Below are 21,974 nucleotides of genomic sequence, written 5' to 3'. Positions count from 1 at the left end.
TTGCAAAAGGCATTTGAGAACAAATTGTGTTCAGGCAGAATGAGCTTGGTAAAATCTCAGGTGAATCGAGGTAATTCCTGGATTTATTTAATTTAAATTGCTTACTGCCAGTTAAGACATTTGGGACAATAGCCTTCTATGATTTCTAATTATCAGTATATATATGTTGAATCCTAAATAGGAGAATACTGTTTTCTCGATTTGTACAAAAATAGGGATATTTTAGTAATTGTTAAAAAATCAATGACAAGCTCTTTAAAGCTTAAATATAATGAGAAATTAGCTAAACATATTATGTATGTATGTCATGGTAAATGTGCAATTCTTATACTTCATTGTATTTTATTTTTTAATATTGAAAACAATGTGATACGTAGAAAAGGAGATATGATAAGTAGGCATATTCTTTAATATATACATATTGATATATATGTGTGCATATATACATTTACATTTGTGTGTATATTTATACATGAAGTATCATAATAAAATAGAAAACTCAATGTACCATCTATACCCAGGATTGCCAATTCCATTCATCTGTATGCTTCCCTCTTATCCTGATTCTATCCTCCTCTGGAAGCCAATAAATATTCACTTTCACAATTTTCATTCTTTTTCTCAAAATTGTTTTAACAATTTTTTTAACCCAACAAATTGTTTGGGTTGACTTCTTAGGATTCTCAAAACTAAGACCTCCTTAGAAATTTTGTTTCTAAGATCCAACCCTTTTGTTTGGGGTCACTGTAGTTCATTTCTGGGGTGTATACTATTCTGTTACGAACGGTACTATAATTCATCTATTCTTTGGTCATTGGGTTTATGGACTGTTAATAATTCTGTTGTTATGAACAGTCTTGTACCTGTCTTCTGGTATATGCATGCAAGTTTCTGGAGCACTGTACTTTCCAATTTCTTCTTTTCATGGAATGCTTTTTTTTTTTTTTTTTTTTAAAAAGTTCCTAGTATTTGTATAGCTCCCTTGGGTAAAAGACCAAGCTCCTTTAGACCTGTGCTTCATTGTGGGGAAGCTCTGCTCAGAAGGACCTACCTCTTGATGGAACTGATGGAACCAGGGATATGTGAAAGTTGAAATATACAAGCTCATGACAAATTCTTATTGCCCAAGTGCATGATTCAACAGTAGTGTGTTGGAGCTTCCCTGGGCCCAGGTTCTCTGGATGAGCTGACCATGTCAGACTTCTTCCAGCTGGCTGATTTACTGTGTGTAAAGTAACATTTTACAATTGCAGTCCTAATTTAAGTTTCTTCTGGCCAAGTTTGACAATCAGCTTATATAGTACCAATTTATATCAATTTGTGGTCTCTGATGGAGTCTCCTACCCTATTTTCAGACTGAATTAAAGCTGGTTTGTTTTTCTTTATTTTTTATTTTCTTTATTTGAAATTGTGATTGTATGCTGGTTTATGTGTTTCTTTCACATGCACCTTCTTGTGGTTTTTTCCAAATGTCTTTCTGCCTTTTCTTCACATGTTCTACAAGCTTCCATGTTTCTATGGATCTTCACATTTTCACAAACATTCATGTTTCTTTCGTATGTTCTTCATACATTTTGTAATTTTCTCCTTCGCCTTCTTTTTATGGTATCTTAGGAATCATAGGTTCTTAATTTTAATGTGGTTGAATTTATGAATCTTTCCATTTATAATGAAGAATTTTTACTTCTTATTTAAATAAACCTTTTATACCTTAAGCTATTACATAACTATGTAATTTCTGTGATATTGTCCTTCTGTATTTCCAACTCCTGTCCTGAAGTTCTTTTCTTTCTTTATTGAACTTAGTAGAATACCGTTTAGGAGCTGTGGGCATATTTCTATATATCCTAGATCGTAGTTTTTGATGTTGTGTTTGTTTGTTGGTTGTGTCTATAGACTCTGAGAAAACTGTCAGTACTGTGCTAACCAGAATGTGGCATTTTTCCTGCTGGCAGATGACTGTGACGATCCTCTTGTGTCCGCCTTGCCTCAGGCATCCTTCAGCAGTTCTTCTGAGCTCTCCGGCAGTCATGGTCCTGGATTTGCAAGGCTAAATCGACGAGATGGTGAGTCTGCCCCTTTCCTCTGATTAATTTTCCATTTTCTTTCAGTAAAATCATCCTAAGTGCTTGTCGTAAAAAGAAGTAAAATTTTAAATAAGCCCATGGTTAAAACTCATATGGACATGACATCTAGCTTCCATTCTAGAATAGCAAAAGGATACCTCCTACTTGAAAAGCCAGTGTCATCATTTCAACATCCAGAGAACTTAGTGCCTTTAATCTGGCAAGTTTATTACATATCTTATAAAATAAAGTATCCCACAACAATATGCATGTTTTGAATACAGTCGTGGTGAAAAGTCAATTGACTTTCCATTTCCAGTTAAAGAAGTTTGCAAGAAGTAATTTTAAAAGATGTTAGTTGTTTAAATAAAATAATCCCTCCGTTTGTTTAATTCTCAATGTGGTTGACATGATTTTCTTAGCTGTTGAGGAATAGGAACTTCATAAAGCTTTCATGCTCCTTTAGGAATACTCAGTTTATATTGTTTACTATCTCTTTGGTGGGTTGGGTTTGATGGCTTGAATATGTTTAAAGGAAAGGGGAGATAATTAAATGCCACTTGCTGTAGAAATGAGGAAGAATTTCAAAACACTGTGTACTCAGAGACAGAACATCACTATAATCACTTTTCATAAGATACTGAGGTAAAAATCATCTGCACAGACCTTGGAGGGAAAGGGGCTTGGCGATACCAACATGGAAAACATTTTTAACAATCATAAAGAGCAGACGCTGACATCACGTATTATCAAAACCATGTGTCACTCATGCATTATCCCCCTCTCTCTTCCCCTTATCAGTTAACCACGTGTTAGTTGGCTTTCTGTAGCTGTGACCAAGAAGAAATTTTTTCCAAAGGTTTTTTTTTTTTTCTTGGTGCCGTTACAATGTTGGCAGCCATGGACACATCATGCTATGACTTCTGATGTGCAATTTACAGAAGCAATATTTATTGAGGGATCATAGTTGAAAACTGGCTTCATGAGTCTGTTAGTCATTTTCTGGTTGTTGTGGCCAAAATACCCGAAAAGAACAACCTAGAGGAGAAAAGTTTATTTTGGTTCGTGGTTTCAGAGGTTTGGTCTATGGTCAGCTGACTCTATAGCTCTGGGTCCAATGTGAGGCAGAACAACATGGTGGAAGGGTGTAGAGAAGAGAAGCTGCTCAGTTCATGGCTTCCAGGAAGTAAAGAGAGAGAAGAGCCAGGGGAAAATATAGTTCCTAAGGGCATGTCCCATGTGACCTACTTCCTCCAGATACACCCAATCTGCCTATAGAGCTCCCAGTAATCCATTCAAATTATTAACCTGTCAAATGGATTAATCCACTACTTAGGTTACAGTTCTCACAGTCTGATTATTTCACATCTGAACATTCCTGCATTGTCTCACACATGAACTTTTGGGGGATACCTCATATCCAAACCATAGCACCACTCCTTTTAAGTTGACTCCTTGATGTTATTATCTGTGTTGTTGTTTAATGTTTGAGCACCTTGAATTTTGGACATAACAAATAGATTTTGTGTGCATGTCTGTGTTGTGCCATCTGGAGATACCTATGACCATCTGTCTATCTAGATCTATCTATGTGTAGATAGTTCTATCTATAGATATATAAATATATAGATATCATATATAGTTCTAGTTACAATGTAGATATTTATATAATACCTTAACATGATTTTTTTTTATTGTAAACAGATGGGATATATGTTGTTTCTCTGTTTGTACATGGAGTAAAGGCGTACCATTTGTTAATCATAAATTTACATAGGGTAATGTTGTTTGATTCATTCTGTTATTTTTTCCCTTCCCCCCACCCCTCCCACAACATGGTATTTTTTTAAAAAATTATTTATTTATTTATTTTTTACAGACTGCATTTTGATTCATTGTACACAAATGGGGTACATCATTTCATTTCTATGGTTGTACATGATGTAGATTCATACCATTCATGTAATCATACATGTACATAGGGTAATGATGTCTGTCTCATTCCACCATTTTCCACACCCCACTTTCCTCTCATTTCCTTCTATATAATCTAAAGTTCCTCCATTCTTCTCTCACTCCCCACTCCCACCCCCATTATATATTATCATCAGGGAAAATATTCAGGCTTTAGTTTTTGGGGATTGGCTTATTTCACTTTGCATGATATTCTCCAGTTCCTCCATTTATCTGCAAATGCCATAATATTATTCTTCCTTATGGCTGAATAATATTCCATTGTGTATATATACCACAGTTTCTTTATCCATTCATCTGTTGAAGGGCATCTAGGTTGGTTCCATAATCTAGTTATTATGAATTGAGCTGCTGTAAACATTGATGTGGCTTCGTTACTGTAGTATGCTAATTTTAAGTCCTTTGGGTATAAACCCAATCAATAAATGGGCCAAGGAACTGGACAGACACTTTATAGATGAAGACATACAGGTGATTAATAATATGTGAAAAAGTGTTCAACATCTCTAGTAATTACAGAAATGCAAATTAAAAAAACTCTAAGATTTCATCTTACTCCATTGGTAATGGCTATTATCAAGAACACAAACAATAATAGATGTTGGTGTGGATGTCGGAAAAAGGCATACTTTTATATTGCTGGTGAGCTGCAAATTGGTGCAGCTACTCTGGAAAGCGGTATGGAGATTCCTCAGAAAACTTGGAATGGACCCACCTTTTGACCCAGTTATCCCACTCCTCGGTTTAACATGATCTTAAGGTTAAGTTTATTTTAAATTTTTTTCTCATATTATTTGTGATACCCACTGATGTGTGTTTCTGAGAGTAAAGATATCAATGCAGGGTTAAAAATTGAGATCTTGGTAGGAAGAGAAGAAGGAAATTTGGAGGCACTTGAAGGCATTTGTGTGAATGGTTGTCTGTTCCGTTTAAGTGCCTTGGGTGAGAATCCTGGGCACATGGGACTTTCTCTTTCCATGTGCTACTTGGAGCACTTGACTGACCAGGCAAGCTGAGCCTCATTGCCCTGCTGAGGGCCACTTTGGATCCTGTATCCATGGCGCTCCCCACAGGCTTGCTCTCCTCATAACATGGTTCTGAGAGTTAGGTGTCCATCCTGTGCTCCTGTCTAAAGTAAAGCAGAGTTTGACATTTACCACCACTTCCCTTGAGTCACAAAAGCTTCCACAGAATGTGGCCCACTGAGGAAGAGACAAAATTTAATTTATCAATGTATCTTTATTTCATTTCTTGAGGTCTAATAAATTGCAAAAATATATTTTATTAATTGGATCCAATCATATTTTTTATTAATTTATATACTCATCAGGAGTCTCCATCAGTGGGACTCATTTTCATTCTTAATTTGTTTCTATGGCTCTTGCTGAAACACAATATCAAACTTCATGAATCTCATTTGCATGTTAATGAAACTGAAAAACAAAACAGGATCATTTTAATTATCTTTTGCTGGTTGTCAACCTACTTGATTACATTTTTCCTTTTTATTTAGTTTTTCTTTTTTTCCTATTAATTACGTGAAGTGTTCATAAAGGAATGTCAGATTTTGAGTGATTTATTAAAGCCTATCTATTACTTCTACTATTGAAACATTCCTTATAGTATTTAAATTAGGCTGGGAAGGGTGTCTACCCAACTCAGTGGGTCATGTATAAATAAACAAAATCAGCAAATACAGGTTCCAATAACCCAGATAAATAGAGTGAATCTTTTTTCCTGAGGGATTGGGAAATTTGGCAAAGAATGGCCAGGTAGGAAATGAGAAACAGCCCATTTATTTTCTAGCTGTGGATCAGTGCCACTGTGGGTTACCCTGAGAAAATGACTCAGGTCCCAGGAGTAGTGGACGGGGGATAGGAAATCCTCCTCTTAGGCATTATGATTCCATTTCTGCCAGTGGGGAGGAAGTAAAACTTACTTTTGTTGAAATACTGATTTAATTTTTCCATGTGAGTGCTATTGTGGGTTCAATTGTGTCCTCTAAAGGATATATTGAAGTCCTAACCCTGATACCTTTAAAAGTGACCACTTCTGGACATATGGTCTTATGAGATATGATCAAGTTAAGATGAGGTTGAACCAGATTAGGATGGTTCCTAGAACCAACGATTGGCATCTTTATAGGGAGAGTGAAATTTGAAGATACATAGAGACAAAGGGAAGAAGATATCAGTGGAAATCATTACCATGCAGCTACAAACCAAAACATCAAGGATTGCCAGCTACCACCGTAGAAGCTAGAAAGTGGTCAGGCAGGATTTGTCTCTAAAGCCCACAGAGGGAGATGGCCCTGCTGACCAACACCTGGGTTTCAACATTTTTTGCCTCCAGAACTATCAATCTAGTCAATCTCTGTTTGGTTAAGCTGCCCACTTCCTGATACTTTGTTATGTCTGCTCTAGGAAACTAACAGAAGTACCACAGAGTAAATGACTTCTTTTTTCACTAAATGATGCTCCAGAGGACTGTTAAACTTAAATAATTTTCAAAAACAAATGATGTGCTTCCTTTGCCCTGGGAAAATGCATATCAATTTGAACTTGAAAGATTTCATGGCTCAGAGGAGTACAATCTAAAATTAACTGTAAACAACACAAACAAAAACCAATCACTGCTAATGCTGGAGATATAATGGAATCAAATCTCTCCCTGCATGTATATCATAGTTCTTCCTGATCCATGGCTTTGCTTTCTGAAGTTTCATTCAACCATGACAAGTGTGTTAACTTTTTGTCACTGTGACAAAATACCTGAGAAAAACTTAAAAAGGGAACAATTATTTTGGCTCATGGTTTCAGTCCATGGTCACATGGCTGTTTTGCTTTGGGCCTTAGCAAAGCAGAACATCATGACAGGGAGTGTGTGGTGCAGCAGAGCTGCTCACCTCATGGCTGCCAGGAAGCACAGAGAGAGAAGAGGCCAGGGACAAGATACAGTCCCCAAGGCCATGGCCCCAAGGACCTTCCCCCTTTAGGTAGGTTCCACTGCTTACAATTTCCATTATTTCCCTGGAGTCTATTTAGTTATGACTCCATCAAGAGATTAGTCCATTGATAAAATTAGGACCTTCATGATCCTATCACTTCCCAAAAGCCCCACCTCTGCATTGGAGAACAATCTTTAACCCAAGAGTCATTGAGGGAAATTCCAGATCCGATCCATAACAATAAGAAAATATTAAGTGAAAAATTCCAGAAGTAAGTAACTTCTAAGCTTTAAATTGTGTGTTATTCCAAGTAGCATGATGAAATCTCACATCATCCTACTCTGTCCTACCTGGGGTGGGAATCCTCCCTTTGTCTGGTGTATTCCACACTGTTTACAGCACCTGCTCCTTAGTCGTGTAGTCTAGGAAATCAGGTTGATTGCCATGGTATGTCGGTGGTTGTGTTCAGGCAATCCTTAGGCTGGTTCACAGTGCCTGTGTTTGTCACCTCCATACCATCTCATCATGTAGGTATAGTGCGACCCTCATCATACAGAAGGAAGAAGGCTGAGTACTATGTAATAAGATATTTTGAGAGGGATAAAGAGATCATACTCAAGAAATTTCCATTGCAGTACATTGCTATAATTGTTTTAGTACTAGTTATTGTTGCTAATCTCTTTCTGTGCCTAATTTATAAATGAAACTTTATTATATATCACATGTATATAGAGTTAAAAACTATATGTAGGGTTTGGTATTCTCAGTGGCTTCAGGCATCCACTGGGGTCTTGGAGTGAATCAGAAGAGAATGGGTAGAGACCACTGTATAATTCTTAATTGCTTCATTTTCAGTATTTGAATTTTAGTGAACAATTCAAAGTTAAGCATTCTTTGAACTTTATTATTATCAATTAGAATTCAAACAATTTCCAGTGTACCATTTGATAGTCCATGTGTGTTCTTAGGACAGAATATTAAGAAGCCACATTTTTGTAGACATGCTCTACTCTTCCTAATGTTATAACATAATCTAAATGAAACTATTTTCTTGTACTAGGGGACCTTGGAAATAGTTTACTATGAACTGATAGAATGTTTTCTATTGCCAAAATATGAAATATTTATGGATATTTTCCCTTTGTTTTTTAACCACAAGTGAGTCCTTCTACATAAAGTGCTTATTAAGCTTTGTTTTCCCTATACTATAGAATTTGCTGTTAAAAATCAAGTATCTGGCTTCAAAGAAACTAGCTTACTTTGTTAATTGACAGAGATAACTCCCATTCTTGGATATACCTCTAAAAGGAATCATTAGAACTTTCTTTGTGTAATTGTTTGGTGATCCTTCTTCCCTAAATCATCATGCTTGGTTGTATACAACTATTATGCTTAGATGAAGAACCCAAGGTAAACTTCCAAAGTATGTGTTATGCCTATCAGCACTTGAGAGAACAGAGGACCAGAGGTAGAAGGAATAGCTGTTTCTTTTTTGGCAAAGGTTTCCTGTTGTTGAAGATATCACAGAAAATGATTTATGATTATTTTATTCTAAAAATAATAATATTAATTTATTTAATCACTGTTTTAGTTAGCTTTTTCACTGCTGCAGCCAAAATACCTGACAAGAACAATTCCAGAGGAGGAAAAGTTTATTTGGCACTCAAAGTTTCAGAGGTCTCAGTCCATAGACAACTGGCTCCATTGCTCTGGGCCCCAGATGTGGCAGAACATCTTGTCAGCAGAGTGGTGGAGGAAAGTGGCTCTGGACGTGGCACCAAGAGGCAGAGAGAGAGAGAAAGAGTGTCTTACCAGGAAAAAAAAAAAAAAAAAGTACATATACACCCCAAAGGCATGTCCCCAGTGATCCACCTCCTCCAGTCACACCCTACCTGCTTACGATTAATCCCTATCAGGGGATTAATGCACTGATTAGGTTGACTCTCATAACCCAGTCATTTCACCTCTACACTTCCCTGCATTGTCTCTCACACATGAGCTTTTGGGGGACACCTCATATCTAAATAAAAACATTAACCAATACTTACTTTATCAGAAAAAGTATAGATAATAACTTTGTATAGGATTGAAAAAGTCTTCAGCTGGGCACAGTTGGTATAGGTCTAGAATGTGCCTGAGAGGTCCCTGGAACCAGAGATGCGTCCAGTGAACTTCACCAGTCGAATTAGCTGCACTGGGGTGACCTGTCCCTACACAGTTTGCTGGGGGAACAAAGATGTCTGTGGTTTATTTGCTCCTATGCTAACTGTTTTCCCATCATACCCAGGATCTGATGTGCTGAGAAAGCCCTTGGCAATGAATGACTAAGGACTGGAATCACAAGGATCCCATGCCGTCACGCTGGACCCTGCTGTGACTTCTTAATGGCTGTGCCTAATTTTCTGTCTCATGCCCTATTTTACGGTAGGGCTGGGCCCTGCCCCCTGCCCCCTGCCTTAAGCCCACAGGTGCACAACTCTTAACAATGACACAGGAACACCTAAACCCAAGTAAATTCCTGCACAGTTAGTCCCCCAAGTCAGCTTCAAGTTTCCCAACCCACTTGAACGTCAGCTCCTCCATACTGCTCCTCTCTTTTGGACGCTCTCCTGTAGATAATAAAATTTTAGGTGAAGGACAACTATTTCAGTATTAGCTCTATCTGGGATCAATTCACTATTCTTGTGCTTAAATCACTACTGCCTCTTACTTAAGGATGGGCAAGATATTTTATTTTTTCTTTTTCTTTTTTCATTTGTTCTTTTTAGTTATACATGACAGTAGAATGTGTTTTGATGTATCATATATACGTGGAGTATAACTTCCCATTTTGTGGTTGTATGTGATGTAAAGCTATGCTGTTCATGTATTCATATATGAACATAGGTAAGTTACGTCTGATTCATTCTACTGTCTTTCCCATTCCCATCCCTGCTCCTTCCCCCCACTCCCCCATGTCCAATCTGGTGAACCTTCACTCCACCCCCCCACACCACCTATTGTGAGTCAGCATCCTCATATCAGAGAGAGGGATGAGCATAATATTTTAGGCTCTATAATTTCTTATTGGAAGAGTAGGGTTAATAATGCACTGGTATTAGAGAGTTGGTATTGACCTTTTTGAACATTATGGTGGTACTGTGATGTGGCCACATGAATTTTAAAAACATGGTCATAAGTGAATTTTAACCAACTTCAAAGAGTATCCTGTCAATTAAGTCCATTTTTGCAAATCTTGTAAGACCAAATATATACACTGATGTATAAAAAGCTAATCCCAAGGAATTCAGACTTCTGTACAAGTCTTCCAGAAAAATCAATTTATACTGATTAATTATCAAGAAAACAGAGTCAAAGAATTATAGTTACATTCTTTATGTTCATTATTAAATTGAAATAAAGATAAAACATTCTTATTTATGTTGGGTCAAAGTTGATGAACTAGAATAATCTGACGGTTTAATTTAAAATACTTTTTTTTTTAACCAATCAAAATTGGCTTATGAGTCAAAAAACAAAAACAAAAAACCTTACTAAGAGATTACTATTTTGACAAAGGTCTGGAAAATGAAGTTCCAGATCAATTTTATAGTCAATGGTGTATCACTTGTGTTTATAGATTATATTTTGTATACTGGCCTTGAAAAGGTGAAATGAAAATGAGGGAAGATTTATGTCCTTTATTTCTCTATATTCCTACATCCTCTATTCTTTAAAGCAGAGGGGAGTTGGCTGCCAGTTCTGAGATTAAAATAGAATCACTTCTATTCTTGTGTCGACTCATTTGATTTAGCACCAGAGATGACCGTCCAGCGGAGCGTGTGTTTCCTCTTCACTTCTCTCTTCTGGGTCCCCTTTCTTAAGGACCAGCTCCACCTTCACCTCCTCTTTCTTGACATCTTGGTGTTCCCTGCCTTATCCTGAATTGTCCTTGTCTGCCCTGTGGCACACTTTCTCCAACTCTATATCAATATAATGTCATCTTAGTGAATGTGTCAAGTCACTAATCCTAAGTCCTTCACGGAGATAAAGACTGATGGTTTGCAAACCAAGAAAACTAGATCATAATACTAAACTGTGGGTGGCCTTGGGGAAATGACATCGCCTTTCTTCCTTTTTCCCTTTCCTATAAAATTATGAGGTTGAGTTTGAGTGTGTCTAAATTCTAAGGTAATGTGCTCTTTTTAAATGTAATATTCTATAGGCAGTGTATCTCTCTTTTCTTTCTCACTCATCTCACCATGGAAATCTTCAAAGCATGTAAGAGAAATTGGTGACTATTGAGTAAGAAGGTAAGGGGAGTTCCTGAAAGTGGATTGTCTTTCTAAGTCCCTCATGCTAAGAGACACAGGATGTTCCTGGCTTTGGAATTGTGTTCAACTTTCATAAGATAAGGGAATTTAATGATAAATATTATTCTACTAAAACTGATAAAATGCCTTGAACTTGGCCAAGTGAAATATACCCATGATTCTACAAGCTATCATTAATACATAACTTACTTTCTTTTAGTGTATATCTAATATTTTACGGAGGAGAAATTCAACATGTAGGTGCAATGAATAAACAGAGTTAAGTAATCAGGTGGTTCCCCACTATATGATTGGTGAACCCATTGGACTGGGTTTTCCCAGAACAACTGGAGACAATGAAGGAGGTTTAAGTGCCTTGGTAGGGCATCGCTCCCAGGGGAAGATAGTAGTGGAGGAAGGAGGGAAAGAAAAGAGAAGAAGCCAAAAAATTTCAGGCAAAGTTCCAGGAATAGCCTTGTCTCCCAGGAAATGGTAGATGATAAATTTTACCTAAGACTTTGTCCCACTTCAAAGTAATGGTATTGAGTCTAGAAGGTATCTGGTATTATGAGTGATTAGTTTAGAAAAGTTAATGTTAACTCAGGCTTCCAAAATAAAATACCATAGACTGGTTCGTTGAAACAACAGGTATTTTTTCCCCATGATTCTGGAGACTGGAAAGTCTAAGATCAAGGAGGTGGCAGATTTGGCGTCTTGTGAAGGTCCTCTTCCTTACTTCCTGATGGCTGTCTTCTTGGTTTGTATTCAAATGGCCTTTCATGGGTATAAGTGTGTGGAGAGAGCACTAGCTCCATTTGCTGCTTCTCAAAAGAGCACTAATGCTACTATGAATGTTCTATCCTCCTGACTGCCTCAAACCCAGTCACTTCCCAAAGATTCTGTCTCCAAATACTATCACTGGGGACTTAGGGTTCCAACATATGAATTCTGTGGGCACCCAAGCGTTCAGCCCATATTACTCAACTGCATTTCTAGAAACTAGTAAATCAATCAGAACATATTAACTGCTTGAAGTGTCTGAGAGAAACCAACATAGCCAACCTTCCTGGGCAGAGATACTGTATAGAAAGGAAATACCATGCAGTGGGCCTGACATTTTCTATACCTAATAACACAGCTTCAAAATACACACAGAAAAATGAACAGAAATAATAGCATAACTAGATATTGTAAATAGAAATGGGAAACGTAGCAGGTTCACTGTTAAGGTCCTTCTCTGTATCTCAATCATTAAGTAGCCAAGAAAAAAAAAAATCAGTGGAAACACAGAAGCGTTAAATGGCAAAATTAATAAATTTGACAAAATGGGTAAATATATAATTTATATAATGTCCAGCACATCTTCAACAGCTGCTGAATACACATTCTTATCAAATGTAAGTAGAATAATTACCTAAGTTTATGCTGGGCCATCAAGAGGGTTGCAGCAAATTTCAAAGGATTGAGATCGTACGGAGTAAGTGCCCTGCTATAGTAGAATTAAGCTAGAAATCATTAATTAAAAAATACTTAAAATCCAGAAAGGTATGGAATTTAATTAACATATTACTCAACAGGAAATCTCAATTGAAATAAAAAACATTTTAACTCAATTATAGAAAAATAATATAAATCAAAATTGTGAGGTACAGTTTAGACAAAAATTGAGTCTTATTTGCAAATAATATAAGACAAAGAAGACTAAATATAAATGCTCTATTCAAGTAACCATCTTAAGAAATTAGAGGAAAAACCCCAAAAGATTAAACCACAAGCAATAAAGGGAAAAAAAGTATTGAGTTAGTGAAATAGAAAACATACAACTAAGACAAAAGTATTATAAAAGAGGATATTTTTGCAAATCTAAATGAGTTAAAAGAATTATTTGAGAAACACAACCTACAAAATTGTACTCAAGAAATAAAAAATAAAATATCTCTCTGTTTCTAAAAGATAATTAAAATGTTCCAACAAAGAAAACTCCAGGCTAACATGCCTTCAAATGGGAATTCTTCCAAATGCATTTCGGGAGTATGTGACTCTAATCTCACACATTGTCTCTCAGAGAACAACAACAACAAGAAGTCAAAAGACTCCTAACTTATTCTGTGAGGCCAGCATAACCTTGAGACCAAACTCTGTCAAGGACAAACAAGAAAGGAAAATTAAAAGCCAGTCTCGCTCATGAATATAAATGCAAACTACTCTAAACAAAATATTAGCATACATGTGTGAAGGGACTCAGACTCGGCTCAGAATGAGAATGTCCCTGTGAGGTGGGATGTACATGAGCTCTGGGAGTTCGGTGCATTACAAAGAAACAGGGAGAGCAGGGGCTTTGGCTTTCTTGTCTGATATCCTGTATGTGTATGTGTGTATGGGGAGCATACTTCCCAGCAAGCAAGGGGAGCAGAGGACGCAAGGATGGGGCAAGCTAGCAGTAACAAATCAAAAATGTCCTCATTTTAAAAATATTTTTGGTCTCATTCACTCAGCTCAGAGGCTGTTGAAGATGTACTTCTGTGTATCAGACCCTTCTAGTGTGATAGTTACAGCCTCTGAGCCCCACCTCTTTCTCCAGCCAATGTGGCAATGGCCAAGTCCAGCTTCCTTCAGGTGTCCAACCTTGGGATGTAGCACTCCCTGGAGTTTCCTGGCCCCTGGCTTCTCTGATGCTGAGCAATGGTCTGCCTCTGGGAATCCACCTAGATCATAAATTCTGGTGGTGAGGAATGGAGATCATCTGCCTGTGAGACTGTGACCAATAAGGATGAGGAGGGATGGACAAAGCCTCCCCGTTTGTCCTCAGGATGGAAAGGCAAGATGCACTTCATGAAGCCCTTTGGAAGTGCATGTGCGATTGCACACCAGGAGCCTGATTTTGGTCTGAGTTAAAAGCACAGCTTTCTTTGGGCCTCTGCCCATGTTCTACACCTTCCTGGCCTCCATGCCTGCTGCTGCTGGCATCACTTCTTCCATGTACACACTTGATCCTTTGCCTCAAAGTCACACTTGCGAGGTACACAGGGACTCTCTTCCAGATAATAGATGATAAAAAGAACTTTACAGTGGAGAAACCTGGCAGATGCCAGCTCATCCAGATAGGATCAATGTGAAGGTCATCAGTGGTAAGCTCTATTGATAATATGTACCTGGGATTTGAAACGATGAAAATCACTTTTTACCTTGGTGGTCTTCCTCTCAAAAGCCTATATGAAAAATGACACACATCCCTGAAGTGAAGAACATTCTACCTGCTCTGTCATCCTGAAAGCTGTCAAGGTTATCAAAAGACAAGGAAGTCTGAAAGCTGTCATAACCAAGAGGAGCCTAAGCAACTAGGGTGACTAATGTGATTACCTTAATGGGATCCTAGCACAGCAAAAGGACGTTTTGGTAAAAACTAAGGACATTCAAATAAAATATAGATTTATTTGAATTTTTTTTGCATTTAAATAAAGATACAAATATATATCAATATTGATTCATTAGTTGTGACAAATACACTCAGTAAGGTATTAATTGTAGAGGAACCTGGTGTAGGGCATACTAGAACTCTGTAATATTCTTGCAACTTTTCTGTAATTCTAAAACTATTTAAAGATAAAAAAAATTATTAAAAATGTATGCTAATAGTTTGGCTCTATCAGTATGAACTGCAAAGTAGACTTGAACAATATACTAGGAAGAATGGGTGTTGGTAGCAGAAACATTTAAGAGACAGGAATGAAAAGTGCAATATAAAATTTAAAATGGACCAGGGACCCCTTTTTTGTCTCTGATTATCCCAGTTAGTTGGATTTTTGAAAGTATGATGTCGCTGGAAAAATTGTTGTTTATGACTTTATTATTTATAGTTTTACATATTTGATTTTTAACTACAACTCTTTTGAAGGATGCTCTGAATATGTGATTTCATGGGAAAAGGCATAGAAAAATTGCCTGATTTTATGAGGACTTCACTTTGTTTCTCCTTTAGTAGGACTTAAAATCAAAGATTTTTCTCTTTCAGTGGGAATGTCCTTAAATGTCTATTAATTGAACTAGAAAGCTAGCTTAAAACCAATTTAAGTGGGTTGAGGATTGTTTTGTTATATTTCTGCTATCTTCTTATTTAATCTCTTAAAAATTATCATGTAATTAATATTAACAACATAAAATAAAAAGGAGAATGACTGTAGCTATATAAAATTGTTTCTACAACTGATCATATAAAATACAACCAAATTTAATGGACTATATAGAAATATATGACTGTATTAAGATGAAAAAAAAAAGTCAGAGATTCCATGCCCAAAAGAGAATGCTTAGCTCCCCAAAGCCCCATCATTGACTTTGGATTTGTGCATCGGACCTTTGCCAGAGCCTCAGGAGAAGGCCCGAGCAGACTCTTCCTGCATCTGTGTCTAACAGTCTCATTTCTTATATTTTTTCATGGTCTACTGGAATTTTCCAGTTGCCTGTGAGATCTGTCTGGAAAACATGTACATGCATGCACAGACACACAGACACACAGAGCCTATCAACTTAAGTTAAATTCATCACCTCCAACCAGCTTCTTTTGTCATTGTTTTCCTTTTATTTCTCCCTTGATCCCTCCTTCTGGGAAAGATGACAAATTCCATGTATCCATGGCTAACGATTTCTTTGTCATACTCCTGTATCCACTGATACTATCCTAACGTAGGTCTGTGAATTCCAGTCAAGATTATTTTAGTAGAATTGTAACTGGTCGTGCAGTTGGAGGCTTTCTTCAATGCAAACAGATTTGAAAACCCAGCGGTGACTTGTGTGTCTGCTTAAGACTTTCGATCCCACCTATATTGTCTATATGGGCCTTTATGAATGTGCTTTCTGGAATCTTGTTAATGTTCTGCAGTGGTTGGTAGTTTCAAGGAAAAAGGAATAAAAAATTAACAAGCTTTCAAAAATTAAGCTGCAAGAGAGTTTACTACCATTTCTTAACAGTATAGTTTCTCTTACCCATCTTCACCTAATTTGCCCACTATTCCTTTTATTTATTAGATTTGCTCTTTAGCTGAAGTACTGTACAACATTCATTCTATGATTAGTACAATTACATAAAGAGCTCATTGATGCAGAAAAGCATAAATGAAATAAAAATGGAAGGAGTAAAATTCAGAACAGTGGCATAAATATAAGGAATGACCACAATTCTAGGCCAGATAAAAACTGAAATATATGAGATGCAATATGAGACTATTTGAAATGTGATGATTTTGCACTACCATTTAAATGAGTAAAGTACTAGATTATACTTTCTTAGTATAATCTAACTTAAAAAAAACTTTAAAAAAATTGAGATGAAATTCATATATCATAAAATTAGCCATTGCAAAATGTACAATTTAGTGGCATTAAGTACATTTATAGTGTTGAGAAATCACTACAATTAGTAGATTTTGAAATGCATTTAAAATATTTTTTTTTTTAATTTATTTATTTTTTTTACGTTTACATAGGGTAATGATGTTTATTATATTTTTCCCCTCCCCCCCACCCCTCCCACCCCTCCCACCCCTCCCACCCCTCTTTTCCCTCTACACAGTCCTTCTTTCCTTCATTCTTACTGCTCTCCTTAGCCTAACTCTAAACCTAACCCTAAACCTAATGCTAGCCCCTCCCACCCCCCATTATATGTCCTCATCCGCTTATCAGCGAGATCATTTGTCCTTTAGTTTTTTGAGATTGGCTTATCTCACTTAGCATGATATTCTCCAATTTCGACCATTTGCCTACAAATGCCATAATTTTATCATTCTTCATTGCGGAGTAATATTCCATTGTATAAATATGCCACAGTTTCTTTATCCATTCATCAACTGAAGGGCATCTAGGTTGGTTCCACAATCTGGCTATGGTGAATTGAGCAGCAATGAACATTGATGTGGCTGTATCTCTGTAGTATGCTGATTTTAAGTCCTTTGGGTATAGGCCAAGGAGTGGGATAGCTGGGTCAAATGGTGTTTCCATTCCAAGCTTTCTGAGGAATCTCCACACTGCTTTCCAGAGTGGTTGCACTAATTTGCAACCCCACCAGCAATGTATGAGTGTTCCTTTTTCACCACATCCTCGCCAACACCTATTGTTGCTTGTATTCTTGATAATCGCCATTCTAATTGGGGTGAGATGAAATCTTAGGGTGGTTTTGATTTGCATTTCCCTTATTACTAGGGATGTTGAACATTTTTTCATATATCTGGTGATTACTTGTACATCTTCTTCTGTGAAGTGTCTGTTCATTTCCTTAGCCCATTTGTTGATTGGATTATTTGTATTCTTCGTGTAGAGTTTTTTGAGTTCTTTATAGATTCTGGAAATTAGCGCTCTATCTGAGGTATGGTTGGCAAAGATATTCTCCCACTCTGTAGGTTCTCTCTTCACATTTCTGATAGTTTCCTTTGCTGAGAGAAAGCTTTTTAGTTTGAATCTATCCCAGTTGTTTATTCTTGCTTTTATTTCTTGTGCTATGGGAGTCCTGTTAAGGAAATCTGATCCTGAGCCAACAAGTTGAAGATTTGGACCTACTTTTTCTTCTATAAGATGCAGGGTCTCTGGTCTGATTCCGAGGTCCTTGATCCATTTTGAGTTGAGTTTTGTGTAGGGTGAGAGATAGGGGTTTAGTTTCATTCTATTGCATATAGTTTTCCAGTTTTCCCAGCACCATTTGTTGAAGAGGCTATCTTTTCTCCATTGCATATTGTTGGAACCTTTGTCTAGTATGAGAAAATTGTATTTATTTGGGTTTGTGTCCATGTCCTCTATTCTGTACCATTGATCTACCTGTCTATTTTGGTACCAATACCATGCCGTTTTTGTTACTATTGCTTTGTAGTAGAGTTGAAGATCTGGTATTGCAATACCCCCTGCTTCGCTCTTGCTACTGAGGATTGCTTTAGCTATTCTAGGTTTTTTATTCTTCCAGATGAATTTCATAATTGCTTGCTCTATTTCTGCGAGGTACATCATTGGGATTTTAATTGGAATTGCATTGAATCTGTATAGCACTTTAGGTAGTATAGCCATTTTGACGATATTAATTCTGCCTATCCAGGAACATGGGAGATCTTTCCATCTTCTAAGGTTTTCTTGAATTTCTTTCTTTAGTGTTCTGTAGTTCTCATTGTAGAGGTCTTTCACCTCTTTTGTGAGATTGATTCCCAAGTATTTTATTTTTTTCGATGCTATTGTGAATGGAGTAGTTTTCCTAATTTCTCTTTCTGAAGATTCATCACTTATGTATAAAAATGCATTGGATTTATGAGCATTGATCTTGTAACCTGCTACTTTACTGAATTCACTTATGAGTTCTAAAAGTTTTCTGGTGGAATTTCCAGGTTCCTCTAAATATATAATCATGTCATCAGCGAAAAGGGATAGTTGGAGTTCTTCTTTTCCTATTCGTATCCCTTTAATTTCTTTGGTTTGTCTGATTGCTCTGGCTAGAGTCTCAAGGACGATGTTGAATAGAAGCGGTGAAAGAGGGCATCCCTGCCTTGTTCCAGTTTTTAGGGGGAACGCTTTCAGTTTTTCATCATTTAGAATGATATTAGCCATGGGCTTAGCGTAGATGGCCTTTATAATGTTTAGGAATGTTCCCATTACCCCAATTTTTTCTAGTGTTTTGAGCATGAAGGGATGCTGTATTTTATCAAATGCTTTTTCTGCATCTATTGAAATAATCATGTGATTCTTAACTTTAAGTCTGTTGATATGGTGAATGACATTTATTGATTTCCGAATGTTGAACCAACCTTGCATCCCTGGGATAAAACCCACTTGATCGTGGTGCACTATCTTTTTAATATATATTTGTATGCGATTTGCTAAAATTTTGTTGAGAATTTTTGCATCGATGTTCATTAAGGATATTGGTCTGAAATTTTCTTTCCTTGATGTGTCTCTGTCTGGTTTAGGTATCAGGGTGATATTGGCTTCATAGAACGAGTTTGGTAGGGTTCCCTCCTCTTCTATTTCATGGAATAGTTTGAGGAGTATTGGAATGAGCTCTTCTTTAAAGGTTTTGTAGAACTCGGCTGAGAACCCATCTGGTCCTGGACTTTTCTTTGTTGGTAGGCTTTTGATGACCTCTTCTATTTCATTGCTTGAAATTGGTTTATTTAAGTTGTGTATGTCCTCCTCGTTCAGTTTAGGTAGTTCATATGTCTCTAGAAATTTGTTGATGTCTTCAAGGTTTTCTGTTTTGTTGGAGTATAGATTTTCGAAATAGCTTCTAATTATGTTTTGTATTTCACTCGTGTCTGTTGTGATGTTTCCTTGTTCATTCCGAATTTTAGTAATTTGAGTTTTCTCCCTCTTTCTCTTTGTTAGTGTGGCTAAGGGTTTATCAATTTTATTTATTTTTTCAAAGAACCAACTATTTATTTTATTAATTTTTCCGATTGTTTCTTTTGTTTCGATTTCGTTGATTTCGGCTCTGATTTTAACTATTTCCTGTCTTCTACTACTTTTGGTATTGGTCTGCTCTTCTTTTTCTAGTGCTTTGAGCTGTAGTGTTAACTCGTTTATTTGTTGATTTCTACTTCTTTTTTTGAATGCACCCCATGAAATAAATCTTCCTCTAAGTACTGCTTTCATAGTGTCCCAGAGATTTTGATATGATGTGTCTTTGTTCTCGTTTACTTCTAAGAATTTTTTTATTTCCCTCCTGATGTCTTCTGTTATCCATTCATCATATAATAGTGTATTATTTAGTCTCCAGGTATTGGAGAAGTTTCTGTTTTTTATTCTGTCATTTATTTCTAATTTCAATCCATTATGATCTGATAGAGTACAAGGTAGTATCTCTATCTTCTTGTATTTACTAACAGTAGCTTTGTGGCATAAAATATGGTCTATTTTAGAGAAGGATCCATGTGCTGCTGAGAAGAAAGTGTATTCGTTCTTTGTTGGATGGTATATTCTATATATGTCCGTTAAGTCTAAATTGCTGATTGTGTTGTTGAGATCTATAGTTTCTTTATTCAATTTTTGTTTGGACGATCTATCCAGTGGTGAGAGAGGTGTGTTAAAATCGCCTAGTATTATTGTGTTGTGGTCTATTTGATTTCTGTAATTGAGAAGGATTTGTTTGACGTACGTGGATGAGCCAATGTTCGGGGCATAGATATTTATGATTGTTATGTCTTGCTGATTTATGCTTCCCTTAAGCAGCATGTAATGTCCTTCTTTATCCCTTCTGACTAGTTTTGGTTTGAAGTCCACATTATCTGAGATGAGGATGGATACTCCAGCTTTTTTGCTGTGTCCGTGTGCATGGTATGTTTTTCCCCATCCTTTCACCTTTAGTCTATGGGTGTCTCTTTCTATGAGATGTGTCTCTTGCAGGCAGCATATTGTTGGATTTTTCTTTTTAATCCAATCTGCCAGTCTGTGTCTTTTGATTGATGAATTCAGGCCATTAACATTCAGGGTTATTATTGTGATATGATTTGTATTCCCAGTCAATTGACTCATATTTGTTTTTGACATGATTTGGTTTCTCCTTTATTTGGCTATTCCTTTAGGCTAGCGCCTCCTGTTGCTGATTTGCATCGTTGTTTTTCATCTCTTCCTCATGGAATATTTTGCTGAGAATGTTCTGTAATGCTGGCTTTCTTTTTGTAAATTCCTTTAGCTTTTGTTTATCATGGAAGGATCTTATTTCATCGTCAAATTTGAAGGTAAGTTTTGCTGGGTATAAGATTCTTGGTTGGCATCCATTTTCTTTCAGGGCTTGGTATATGTTGTTCCAGGCCCTTCTAGCTTTTAGGGTCTGGATTGAAAAATCTGCTGATATTCTTATTGGTTTCCCTCTGAATGTAATTTGATTCTTTTCTCTCGCGACCTTTAAAATTCTGTCTTTATTTTGTATGTTAGGTATTTTCATAATAATGTGCCTTGGTGTGGGTCTGTTGTAATTTTGTATGTTTGGAGTTCTATAAGCCTCTTGTACTTGGTTTTCCATTTCGTTCTTCAGATTTGGGAAATTTTCTGTTATTATTTCATTGAATAGATTGTTCATTCCTTTGGTTTGTTTCTCTAAGCCTTCCTCAATCCCAATAATTCTCAAATTTGGCCTTTTCATGATATCCCATAGTTCTTGGAGATTCTGTTCATGATTTCTTACCATCTTCTCTGTTTGTTCCACTTTGTTTTCAAGGTTAAATATTTTGTCTTCAATGTCTGAGGTTCTGTCTTCCAGGTGTTCTATCCTATTGGTTATGCTTTCTATGGAGTTTTTAACTTGGTTTATTGTTTCCTTCATTTCAAGGATTTCAGTTTGTTTTTTTTTCAGTATCTCTAACTCTTTATTGAAATGATCTCTTGCTTCCCGTATTTGGTCTTTTAACTGTTGATTGGTGCGATCATTTAATGCCTGCATTTGCTCTTTCATCTCCTCCTTCAATGCCTGCATTTGCTCTTTCATCTCCTCATTAGCTTCCCTGATCGTTTTAATTACGTACATTCTGAACTCCCTTTCTGACATTTCTTCTGCTCTGCTGTCATTGGGTTTTATTGATGTAGTATCTAGGTTTGTTTGGGACATTTTCTTCCCTTGTTTTCTCATAATGGTCAGTTGTCAGTGGGACCCTGAGATATTGCAGTTTTCCACTATTGGCTTATAGTGTCCCAGTAGATTTCCAGTGTATCACCTCCCAGCCTTCAGTAGCC

General features: G+C 36.7%; 1 protein-coding gene across 1 annotated transcript in view; it reads left to right on the top strand.

The window, feature by feature from the left end:
• Cntnap4 (contactin associated protein family member 4) overlaps positions 1-21,974 on the top strand; it is a 241,960-nt gene that overhangs the window by 32,298 nt on the left and 187,688 nt on the right. The window contains exon 2 of the mRNA XM_047529627.1: positions 1,956-2,066. Coding sequence (XP_047385583.1) covers positions 1,956-2,066 — 111 coding nt within the window. The remainder of the gene's footprint in view (positions 1-1,955; positions 2,067-21,974) is intronic.

This window comes from Sciurus carolinensis, chromosome 16 (genome assembly GCF_902686445.1).
Source record: "Sciurus carolinensis chromosome 16, mSciCar1.2, whole genome shotgun sequence".
NCBI lineage: Eukaryota > Metazoa > Chordata > Mammalia > Rodentia > Sciuridae > Sciurus > Sciurus carolinensis.
The sequence above is the reverse complement of the archived record's forward strand: the minus strand, read 5'-3'. Positions and strand labels throughout refer to the sequence as shown.